This window comes from Phascolarctos cinereus, unplaced genomic scaffold (assembly GCF_003287225.1).
Source record: "Phascolarctos cinereus isolate Bilbo 61053 unplaced genomic scaffold, phaCin_HiC Scaffold_4;HRSCAF=312, whole genome shotgun sequence".
NCBI classification, from domain to species: domain Eukaryota; kingdom Metazoa; phylum Chordata; class Mammalia; order Diprotodontia; family Phascolarctidae; genus Phascolarctos; species Phascolarctos cinereus.
The window spans coordinates 271,196,415-271,208,625 of record NW_027555847.1 but is presented as its reverse complement, the minus strand read 5'-3'; the positions used below and the strand labels follow the sequence as shown (position 1 = coordinate 271,208,625).

General features: G+C 37.0%; 1 protein-coding gene across 4 annotated transcripts in view; it reads left to right on the top strand.

Moving 5' to 3' along the window:
- CDC42SE2 (CDC42 small effector 2) overlaps positions 1–12,211 on the top strand; it is a 185,533-nt gene that overhangs the window by 170,174 nt on the left and 3,148 nt on the right. For 3 of the 4 annotated variants that reach the window (XM_078153062.1, XM_078153061.1, XM_020973973.2), the window contains 2 exons: positions 3,667–3,783; positions 4,420–7,819. In XM_078153062.1, coding sequence (XP_078009188.1) covers positions 3,667–3,765 — 99 coding nt within the window. In that variant the 3' untranslated portion in view covers positions 3,766–3,783; positions 4,420–7,819. Of the gene's footprint in view, positions 1–3,666; positions 3,784–4,419; positions 7,820–12,211 lie in introns of those variants that run through there. The other variant, XM_020973974.2, reaches the window with a different exon arrangement.

Sequence of the window (12,211 nt, the reverse complement as noted above, 5' to 3'; positions counted from 1 at the left end):
TTCCTGGAACTTACATTTTATGGAAGGAACAAGAGCAACCATCCTTCATTCCTTTCCTGACTCTACTCTTGATTCTTTAAGCTTCACCACCATGCCCCTGCACAAGTACTTTTTCCTCCCACCCAGATTTTCAGCTTCCTTTTATGTGTTGTCTTTTCCCATTAGAATATAAGCTTCTGGAAGGCAGGAACTATGTTTCTTTTTGTTATATTTTTATTCTCAACACAACATAGTGCCAGCCACATAGTGAATGCTTATTGACTATCTTTAAAATACTGAAGAAATAGGTAAGAGGCAAGTTGTAAAAAACCTTTAGTGATAAGCTAAATAATTCACATTTTAATTGGGAACTAATGTAGAGTTTTGAACCTACTTCTGGAGAGTCACTTGCAACAGTGTCCAAAGCAGTAACAAACTGATCCAGTAATACCACCACTAGGTCTGCATGTCAAAGATATCAAAGAAAAAGGAAAGGGATCTTTACATATGAAAATATTTCTAGCAGTTCTTATTGTGGTGGCAAAGAATTGGAAATTAAGAGAATGCCCATCCTTGGGGTAATGGCTGAACAAGTTGTGGTATATGATTGTAATGGAGTACTATTGTGCTATAAGAAATGACAAGAGGGATGATTTTAGAAAAATCAGAAAAGACTTACAAGAACTGATGCAGAGCAAAGTGAGCAGAACCAAGAGAACACTGTACGCAGTAACAGCAATATTGTATGATGAACAACTGTGAATAACTTAGCTATTCTCAGCAATACAATGATCCAAAGCAATCCCAGCAGACTCATGATGAAAAATGCTTTCCACCTCCAGAGGAAGAATTGATGGAGTCTGAATGCAAACCAAAGCATACTCTTTTTCACTTTTTGGGGGGGGCAGAGGGGTTCAGGGGTCAAGTTTTCTTCCATAAAGTGACTGATGTGGAAATGTGTTATTTATGACTGCACATATACAGCCTATATCAGATTACTTACTGTGTCAGGGACGGGGGGAGGAGGAAGGGGAAAGAAGGAAGAAGAGAATTCAGAACTGAAAATTTTTTTTAAATGTTGAAAAAAAAATTTATGGGTAATTGGAAGAAAAAGAAGAAATACGATTTAAAATTTTTTAAAAAAAGATTATAATAAGGGAGTAAAAAAAAATTTTGCATTTTATCCTAGAGGCAGTAGGTGGCTGAAAGTTTGTGGTTGGGTGGTGGTTGTTGTTGTGGTTGGGTTGTTGTTGCTTGTTTATTTGTTTGGTTTTTTTGTTTTGTTTTTAATAGAGGAGTTACATGGTCAGATTTATGCCTTAGAAAGAGTATTTTGGAATCTCTTTAAAGGATTGACTGAAGAGAGAAGGGACTGAAAGTAGAGAGACCAGTTCAAAGTTAGGTTTAGGTAGGAAATGGTACGGGCTAAGAGGGAATCCATTTTAGGCGTGATGAACTAAATGCATCTACAAAGGCATAATTATAGAAGATGGAACTGAAGGTTTGGAGAACTGTTGTAATGGGTACCCTTTCTAGCTGTCTGTTGTATGTATGCTTTGGTACATCCCACGAATGCAAGAAACCACTGGCAACGTGGCTGAAAGGTTGAGGGGGAAGGTTGCAGAGAAGACAAATATACAATACTCCTGCAATTGGCCAGCCACCGTATGAGGAGGGTAAAATAGAAGGGAAAATGGAAATGGATATGGCTGCCTACCGGGAAAAACCTCTTACAGTGAAAATTTTCAAAGCTGAGGAAAGAGAAGGAAATGGAAGGAGATGAGGAAGAGGACGGTCGTGATGATAAGGAATAAGAGAAGGACAATAAAGAGGAGGAAAGAATTTGGACCTAACCCCACCACCACCCCTCACCTTGATACTAAAGTGTTTAGTCTGCTATATAAAACTCACTCCTTTTAAAGAAAAAAATTAAAATAAGAAAAGTTTTATGGAGTGACATTTCACATGCACTCTTTGACATATTGGGAAAATAAGGGAATTTTCCAGATAACCAAAGTTTGCCTCTGTAAGTCTTGTAACTTCTAAATTTATTTTAAAACGAAGGCTTCTACAATGTATTACATACTTTATAATCTGCTCAAAAGGATTTATATAGAACATAATTTAGCTTTTTTGACAACTGAGGCATCATGAACATCAATTATTGTGCTGTGCTTTAATGTGTTTAGGGTCCGTTGAGGCTGTTTGCCTCTTAACTAGAGGGCCCCAAACTTCGTGAATTCTTGTGTTTGTTTGATATAACGAACGCCCTTCTCTCACTATTAAGCTAGCTGAATTTCTTATTTGCAGCTTTTGTGTCCTCTGGTCTAGAAAGCTAAGTCACTATTACATAATAGAATTATATGTGAAAGAATAAAGTAGGCTCTACATGAGAGTCTGAGAGGCTCTCACATAAGGAAGGTACGTGAGTTTTAAGTGTATGGGCTTTTTAAATATGATTGTGTAGAGGGTGTTCCAAGTAGTTGCTAAAGAAAGTGAACTTTGAATAAAGAAAGCACATCATAGAAAGAGCCCTCAAACCGAGTTCAGACACTGGATTTGCCACCTACTCTCTTTATGACTTTAAATGACCTGTGTCACTTAGTCTCCCTGGCCTTCAGTTTCTTTGTCTATAAAATGATGGTACTAGATCAGATGATATTACCTATGGTCCCTTTCACCTTTAAGTCAATGATTGTAGGATCCTAAGAGACATGTTACTAAACAGAAAAAAACATTTGTTTGGGGAGAAAAGTGGAAAGCTGAATTCAAATGTGTACTTAATTAAAGACAGACTTCCTGACTTGGAGTCAGGAAGTTGTTGAGTCATTTCAGTTGTGTCCAACTCTTTGTGACCCTATTTGGAGTTTTCTTAGAAAGGAAAGTAGTTTGCCATTTCCTTCTCCAGCTCATTTTACAGATGATGAACTGAGGCAAGCAGGATTAAGGTTCTTGCTCAGGGTCACACATCTAGTAAATGTCTAAAGCCAGATTTGAAGTCACAGAGATGAGTCTTCCTGATTCAAAGCCCAGTACTCTATCTGCTTTGTCACCTAGCTGCCCCTGGAGTCAGGAAGGCATGAGTTAAATCCCTGCCTCAGATAATCCTTATCTGTGTGACCTGTAACTCAACTTAATCTCCTTCAGCCTCAGTTTTCCCATCTGTAAAACAAGGATAATTATAGCACCTACCTCTGAGAGTTGTTGTGTGAATCTAGTAAGATAATTTTATCTAAAGTGCTTTGCAAATCTCTCTCTCTCTGTCTGTCTATCTATATGTTAGTTGTTACTGTAATCACCCTCACCAAGAATTTCCATAGTAGAGGAGAGATTATGATGTTTTTAGGAGTTAGAATCATATCATCTTAGCATTTTAAGAAAATTTCAAAGACCTTGTCTAATCCTATTATTTTACAGGTGAAGAAACCAAGTCCTAGAAAGGTTAAGCATCATAAATAGGATGTCAGGAAAAAACACAGAAATACGCTAACAAATGTTAATCCTCTCTAGCCTTGCCCATTGTAGAAATTTTCAAATTCCAGAAAAGCACTTAAAGAAATGCCATTCTGCAAACATAGCAAGCATAGTTGGAGGGGGAATTCAAAATGAGAACTATTTTGTTTACTTTTGATTAGCCTTCCTAAGTTCTGTTTGTTTTTTTCAACTCACCCTTTTTTGTTTTTTTAGGTTAGCTCCATACAGAACCAAATGCAATCCAAGGGAGGTTATGGAGGTGGAATGTCTTCAAATGTCCAAATGCAGCTTGTAGATACAAAGGCAGGATAACCTTGGGAGCCCTTTCCAGTAAGTATCTCAGGTGTTGTTATACCTCAGAATCAAGAGATGTGCAGGCTCTATTACCACCGGAAAATACTGAAAGTACCGTTTATTTGGTACTTACTTTTTGAAGAACCAATTCAATTCAACACATGGTTATTAGCCAATTAGCAACTGAAGCTGTATTATTCTTAATCCTTGAGTTCTAATAAAAGGGGTATATTTCTATGGTGTTACATCTTCAATTATGCAAAAATTGGTGCTGACTGACAAAATTATGCTGATTGAGGGCAATTAAGATAGCAATACTATCATTTATAGCATCTGTTCTTTGCCATAATGTAAAATTTGACAGTACTAACAGGGAAATCCAATTTAAGCAGAGGCTTTGGTCCATTCGTGCCCCCCCCCAAAAGAAACCTTTAGTTAATTGAGGTATATTAAAAATGCATCACGGTTTAAAAAAAAAAAGACTACTGAATGCTTATGCTGTATGAGCTATGTAAAACCCAAAGAAGTAAATTTGTTTTCATTTTTAACTGTCTTGTTTTCTAACTTAGAAATTGTAAGCTTCTCGAAATTAAAACAAAAACAAAAGCCCTGAGTGTTCTCTTAATAATAATAATATTGGAAATAACTTGGATTTTTTTCTTGTCTTTACAGGTTCGTGTGAATTTCCATATCTCTTCTTTCTACTGTTTTGTTTTTGTTTATTTGAAGTTTTTTGGTTTTTGGAATTGTTTTGGTTTGGGATTTGGGGGGGGAGGGGGCCCTTGAGACTACTTTCCATGCTTATTTTAAGAAAGAAATGTGATGGGACCTTGTTCAACCTCTTGTGATTATTTCAGTGAAAAGTTACTGTTAGGCTCCAAAGAAGCTATTTGTAAAGTGGATTTCGTCATGCCTTCCATTGGCATGCATGTGTTTGGCTTCTACCAAAATAATTGATAAGTAATAGGCTGGGTTGTGATTTTATATTTTAAACATTTTTCAAGTTTGAATAAATAGGCAACTGATTTTAGCATGACCTTTTTCTCTAATCACTACTATAGAGCATTAGTTTGCCAATTTTTTCATTTAAAAAAAAAACCTTTTCTGTCTCCACCACCCTCCTTATTGTAATTTTAGGTCCCAAGCATGACATGTTATCATTTTTTATTTATATATTTGGGAAAGTCTGGGACCCACAAGCACAATGACCGTTTTCCCATTTGTTTGAAGTCTGGCAGAGTCAATGCCTGGCTTTAGGAAGTCGCCTCTTTGGTGCCAGAAATAAAAATTGCTCATTTGCTGCAGCTGATATTGCTGCTAATGGAGAAAATTTAAGTATGGCACTACAATGATGTCCTTATCTATCACCGAAAAAGATAACTTGTTACTTAGCTGCTTTTAGTTCTATTTGATCTTGAAATAAAACAAAAGCTTGCATTCATAAGACATTCTGTTGTAAATGTTTAGTATATTTATTTTAAGAGAACTGACCTCAAGATTGTAAACTTATAGTAACATATGTAAATAACATATGACAGTACTTTCATCCAGTCAGTTTTCAAGTGGTGTTGCACTAGCTGCACATTTCTTTTTCCCTTCTCTTCCTTTTTGCTTTTTATGTTGACTCTTAGACTGTCCATCAGCAGAATGTTGAACTGCCTGGCTATGTTATTAATAGCAGTTCAGTGGACTTCTCAACATAGTTGGCAGGGTTTTTGTTTTTGTTTTTTTTTTCTAAGTGTTTCCAGGCCATGTTAAGTTGCCAATGGCAACATATTGACCTGGCAGAACAGAAATGATTGAAAGCAACTTACAGGGTGACTTTTTACTGTTGGTAAGAAGCCTTTTGCTCAGGTTCCAAAGCATGTTCATCTTTCACGACTTAAATTTGAATATTGCACTGTCTCCAAATTTTTGAAATGGTTCTTCTCCCATTCCTTATCCCTACTTCTTATCATTATGGTAATTTTAAAGCAAAGTCATTGATTTGATTCTTTGTTGATTTTTTTTTTAAATCCTGTGCACAAATCACTGCTATCCATGTTTGTCTGATACAGTTATCTAGCTGTAGGGCAAAATTGAGCTTAACCAGAGTGTCATGAACAAGTTGGAAATTAAACAAATGCAAAGAAGTAAATTTTTATATTTGTTCATATTTCCCCTTCACCTAAGCCTCAGTTCTCTCTGAAATAACAAATTAAATAAATGCTAGATGTATGAAGGCCCTGCATATTACCTTTGCTCTGGTAATTTATAAGTTGATTTACTGGAAATGAAGTAGCCACCCAATTATACTTCCATACTTACACTATACCTGTAAGAGTGGTCAGATGTAGTATATTGGGTTAAGAGAACCAGATGGTTGATTCTTAGGATTTGTGATTTCAAATGGTCCCCAGGATCCTTTTCATTAATATAATTTGCTCCTTAGAATTTGACATGAGAAAATCATTGTCATTTTGGAAACAGCAGTCTTGCATGTATTTGATTTGATGATCCAGTTGTGCGACTATGACTACCACACTGACCTTGGCATTTTTTTTCCGTAGCACTATTTGGCATACTTAGTTCTGCTGTGCATTGTCATTTCACATAATGTTGTCAGAGTGTGTGCACTTTAAAAGAGCGATGCTTTTTGCAACAAGTGATAGCTACGTTCCATCTACTATTTTTCTTACAAGTACTGCTGAAATTCTTCAGTCACATAAATCATATTGCATAGAGTGCAGTACTCTGTGGGCAAAAGGCTGACACGAGGCCAGGAGGAGCAGCACTGACAGCACATCGTACTCCCTGAGAGTTGAATTAGAACAGCAGGAGGAGCCAGGTCTGTAAAGTCATTGGCTCTTCAACATCATAGGTTTTCTTCCTTTGATGTCCAGATAGGCATTTGGGTCAGTCTTCTTTCCCATTCCTGTTGTTGTTCAGGCATATCTGACTCTTCTTCACCCCATTTGGGGTTTTCCTAGCAAAGATACTAGAACGGTTTGCCATTTTCTTCTCCAACTCATTTTACAGATGAGGAAACTGAAGCAAACAGGGTGAAATGATTTGCCCAAGGTCACATAGCTAGTACGTGTCTGAGGCAGAATTTGAACTCAGTCCCCCTGACTCCAGACCCTGTCATTCTCTCCACTGCACCCCCTCGCTGCTCGTAGAACCATTCCTGACTCAAAGGAATGAATGTTCCAGAAGACATAATGTGAGCTTCCATTGATAAGCAAGAACTGAAGTTTTCATTCCTTAGCTTTCTAAACTGCTGTGTGGCCTCTCCAGTGATACTATTAAAATATTATGTATGCTTGTCACAGGGAGGAGATTTTACAATTAAATCATGTGATCAGAAAACTCCCTAAAATGTTGAACCACATTTTCTGGAGTTTTTTGATACTTAGGAAGAAAAATTAGAAGCATTATAAAGTTTTGAGGCTGGCTTTAATTAACTAATTGGTTGATCAATTAAGAGTTTTAATACATTTTAAAAGGTGATATAATTATGTCTAAGGGACAAACACTTTTCCTGTGGTAAAGCATTATTTCCTTTTAAAATAGAAACTGATCAAAAAATAGAGCCCACTTACCCAAAATTTAGTTTCTGGTCAACTTCAGTGAAATGCATTTTTTTTAAATTGGGGAATAACAGTTGTGGTTAACTCACATGGTATCTGACAACAATGATTCAGGCTTGAAATGGTGCCAATATATGGAAAGCAGAATTACTATGATTGAGTGATTGAGAGTGTTGGGGGAAGGGGAATTCAGAAAGGGAAGCCAGTATTTCCAACATAATTTTTGTCATTGGGCCTTTCGAAAAAAAATGTTTTGTGGTTATAATTTTTTTGTTTTGCTTTTGCCACCAATTATCAATTAAAGCAGATTCAAAACTTGCTCTCATCAGATGTCCTCTGCTCAGCATCCAGAAAAAGAAATTGGGGTATTTTTATAACATACTTTATAGCATACTTTTTTTTTGTAAACTATTTACATTCTTGAATGATGTCATTTCCATGTTGGCTTGTAGATATTAAAATGAAAGTAATGACTTTGATTCAATAAATATTTTCTTTTGGTTTCCGGTTTACCTTTTCCATTCTTTCATGCACTAATGTTCAAGTATAAAACTTTTTTAAAAGTGAGTTTCTTATCCTTTCATTTTACAGCCACTGTCATTAAAAACCTGCTTAGCAGGGTTTTTTTTAATATTGTATCCTATTTCTGTGTTCTCCCCCCCAAAAAGAAAATCAGACTTGATATTAAATTCTCATTAGAAATGGGTTATTGCTTCTATAATTAAGAAGTAACATCTTGAAGATGGGAAAACCTGGATTCAAATCCTACTCCTAACCCATACTTACTAGGAGACCCTGAGCAAGTCACTTAACCTCTCAGTGCTAGAGTCAGGTAGTTCTCTTATACTTTCAATTGCAGAGAAGGTGCTGACCTTCATTAATAGATGGAGTCTCCTCATCCTCGAGTTTCCTATACCAATGAAATCACAAACTAGCCCCTTTCTCTAACACTAAGCTTAGGTAAATATTAACCCCACCTACACCCTCCTTTTTTTAATGTGGAAACTTATCTGGCTAGCAGAAAAGACTTGACAGGTCTTGGGACATCTGCCAAGTCTGAAGGGTTCAGACCCTACATGAATGAGCCTTTTATGCCCTCAAATTACTAAGAAGTCACTTCAGTATAGTCAGAAGCTACTAAGAAACTCTGTCAAAGTAGCCATAGCTTAAGCCTTGGTCTCTGGGCCAATAAATTTCTGGAAATAGTTGGTGTCTTTCAAGGCAAAACTAGCCTGACCCATGTTGCAGAGAATTAGAGGTTGGGAGGTGGATCCTGGTTGATAACGGTCCAGTTATCATTGTGGATTCTGAAATTCTGAAAAATATATGGGGTTTTAGTGGACTGCATTTCACTGTGAGTCAATATTTTGGTGTGGCAACCAAGAAATGCTAATGTGATCTTGGGCTGCGTTGAATAGCATATTTGTATTCTAGGAATATGAATGTGATATTCCCATTGAACTCTGACCTCACCTCACTTGGCTTCATTTGTTGCTAGACCTCATAGTTTTAATTTCTGGGCCCATGGTATAAGAAGCATGTTGACAAACTGGAGAATATCTAAGGAAAGAAATTTGGATTGTTAAAGCCCTTGAATCCATGTCATATGAGGACTGGTTGAAGGAACTAGGTGTCTTCAGCTTAGAGGAGAAAAGGACTCAGAAGGATCATGATAGCTATCTCAAATTTTTGAAGGAGTGTCGTATGAAAGATGAACTAGATCTGTTCTATTTGCCACCAGGGAGCCCCTTGAACAATAGGCGGTAGTTGCAAAGAGAGAAATTTAGGCTTTATTTTGGCAAAAACTCCTGAAACAAAGTCATCCAAAAGTGAAAGATCTGCCTGGAGAGGTGGTGGGTTCGCTTGCTTTAGATGTGTTCAAGCAGAGGCTAGGCAGTCAGTCACCTGTTAGGTATGTTATAATGTGTAGCAGCTAGGTGGCACAGTGGATAGAGCACTGGCCCTGAAGTCAGGAGTACCTGAATTCAAATCCGGCCTCAGACCAAACACTTGACACTTACTAACTGTGTGACCCTGGGCAAGTCACTTAACCCCAATTGCCTAAAAAAAAGGTATATCATAATGGAGATGGCTTTGTGTGTAGTTTGGAGTAGGTGTCCATTAAAGTTCTTCCAACTGTACTACAAATTGGAATCTCCCTAAGATGGTAATTTTTTGATAATGGGGAATGAAAATTATCTTGGAGTTAATAAGAAGTATTAATAAGTGAATACACTATTGTATAGAGAAGCAGTGATACATAGACAAGGTTTAAAAAAAATGGAAATATTGGGTTTCTCCAAATTTTTTACCAGTCAAAATTTCAGGCAGTATTTGGATGGGGGTATCTTGGACCCTATTCGAAGGCGATCCCTAACACAATTCTGCTGACCCTAAGTGTAACATAATAATGAAGCATGTGTATGTAAACATACACAATTGTTAAGATAAATGAATGAGTTTCTCATAATCTCTTCAGTAATCCATATGTATATATATGTATATGTATACTGTTACTAAGATTTTCAAGCGTATTATATTTAGAGCCATAAGGGACTGGTTCATTATAGGTAAGAAACATTAGTGTGTGTACACTGGGATCTAGTGTCTGAAAGGAAAGTTAGACACATAATTAACATAAATGTATTACTGGAGTTATCATTTAACGTTCTGAAAATAGGAAAGAAATCAATCATAAATAGATTAAAGAAACCCGCAGGGGATGACCTTGGAGACTTTTTGCTACAAGATTTTTTTTAAAAATTCTACTTTAACCTTGGTAAGAAGGGAAATGTAGATTTTGTCTTTTTCTTATGGGCTCATTTTTTTTTAACTAATTGAAGCAGTGAATGAACAATAATTAGAGTTTCAAATACAGCTGTAGATGTCATGTCAAATAAAAATGTTGTTTAGGTTGACCTAAGTTAAATTAGAACATGTATTATGTTTAATCATTGTCCACTCTACAATTTATCATTCTCAGAGCTTTTATGGTAATTGCACAGGCCTGAATGTGTTGCCTCCTGGCTTTTAAACATAAATTTGGCTCTCTCTTGCCTGTAGGGTAAAATGCAAACTCTTGAGCTTGGCATTGAAGCCTGTTATGATAGAATAAAGAAAACCTAGTAGTTACATGCAGATGACAGTTTACTTAGCAATACATGTGGTTGCATCCAAGGGTCTCTGTACCAAAGACCCAGAACCTTGGTTTCTAAATAGTTAATATACAGTTTGGAGGGAGTGGAAAACAGGAATTAAAGGGGTTAAGACACTTGGTTCCTTGGTGGAGGGGATCAGGAGACACTGAGGTGAGAGGGAGAGGGGGTAGTTTGGTGACATTCTTTAAGTTGGATGACTATTGGGAGGTAGAGTAATCTTGTGACTTCTCCAAAATCAGGTAATTTGCAAGCTGCTGAAAATAAGCCTAACAAAATGGTAAATAAAGTCAAAATGGAGTCACTAATGCTATTTTTTAATGCGACATTCCACACTTTGTTCTTTTGTTTTTGTTTTGTTTTTTGGCAAGGCAGTTGGGGTTAAGTGACTTGCCCAGGGTCACACAGCTAGTGAGTGTCAAGTGTCTGAGGTGGGATTTGAACTCAGGTCCTCCTGACTCCAGGGCCAGTGCTCTATCCACGGCGCCACCTAGCTGCCCCTATATTCCCCACTTTGATCCTGGGATTCTTGGCCCCCAGGATCACTTATTTTAATGCCTTATCTATTAGGGATTTTTGGATGAAATGATAGTCTCCCTTAATGGGCATCAAAGGGTTGGGGGGGGGAAGGTACAAATAGAGTCATAATCTTACATATGCCCTAAGGAGACAAATGTTGTTAACTAGACTCTTAAGTTCTAAGTAAAGTAAGTTCAGGCTACAGATAAACAACTTAGAGGGCTCACCATGGACTAATCTGAGAGAGGAGATTTACATGTCACCAAGGTAGCCAAGAAAACTCAACAAACATGAACACTGAAACAAAAAGGCCAAAGCAATACAATAATGATTACCAACATTAAGTAACATCAAGTTTCCTTGTAACCTGGAAACCCACTCCCAAAGTCCATTTAATAGGTATGTTTCATCTCGAGTCCCAGATGTCCTATGTGGAAAATCTTCCCTTGGAAATTCTGAGATAAATCCCAGTCTCAGAGCAGTTCTAACGGGGGCTCTTCTTAGTAAATCTGCTTCTGCGGTTCCAAGTCACCTACAAAGATTTCCTAGGTAATTCTGCTAAAATCTGCCAGTAACAATACTCAATACAGTTTTGTACAGCTTCCTAAGTTTGTTTTTCCATGAACTAGTTCATGTGGTGAAAACCAGTTCAAGCCTTATGGTTTTGATCCTATTAACAACAAAGCTATAAGAAGAATATCAAATTATGAATCCATAATTCACCAGAAACTTCAGAGAATATCAGTTGTTACATATTACTTTACTGTTTCTATGTTGACATGAGCCCTGTATCTGATATCTGCCATCAGCAGGCTGAAGGAAGAATCTTAAAAAGAAAAAAATTTCAGGGCAGCTAAGTGGTGCAGTAGAAAGAGCTCCAGCCCTGGAGTCAGGAGGACCTAAGTTCAAATCTGGCCTCAGACATTTGGTACTTACTAGCTGTGTGACCCTGGGCAAGTCACTGAATCCTGATTGCCTCACCAAAAAAAGCAAAAGAAAATGCAAAACAGCCATTCTTGAGAAATGACCTGTTCTGTCTCTTAAAATTATTAGACAGACACTTCAAAAAAGGGGGGGAAATGACTTAAAATTTATTTACAATTGTTAATGTAGTTTTATATATAAAATCCTTAAACCAAATATGAGAAGCTGTCACTAAAACGAACTCAAGGCCTATATATCCTATTACAGACATTTGAAACAATGTCTCCTAGTTCCGTT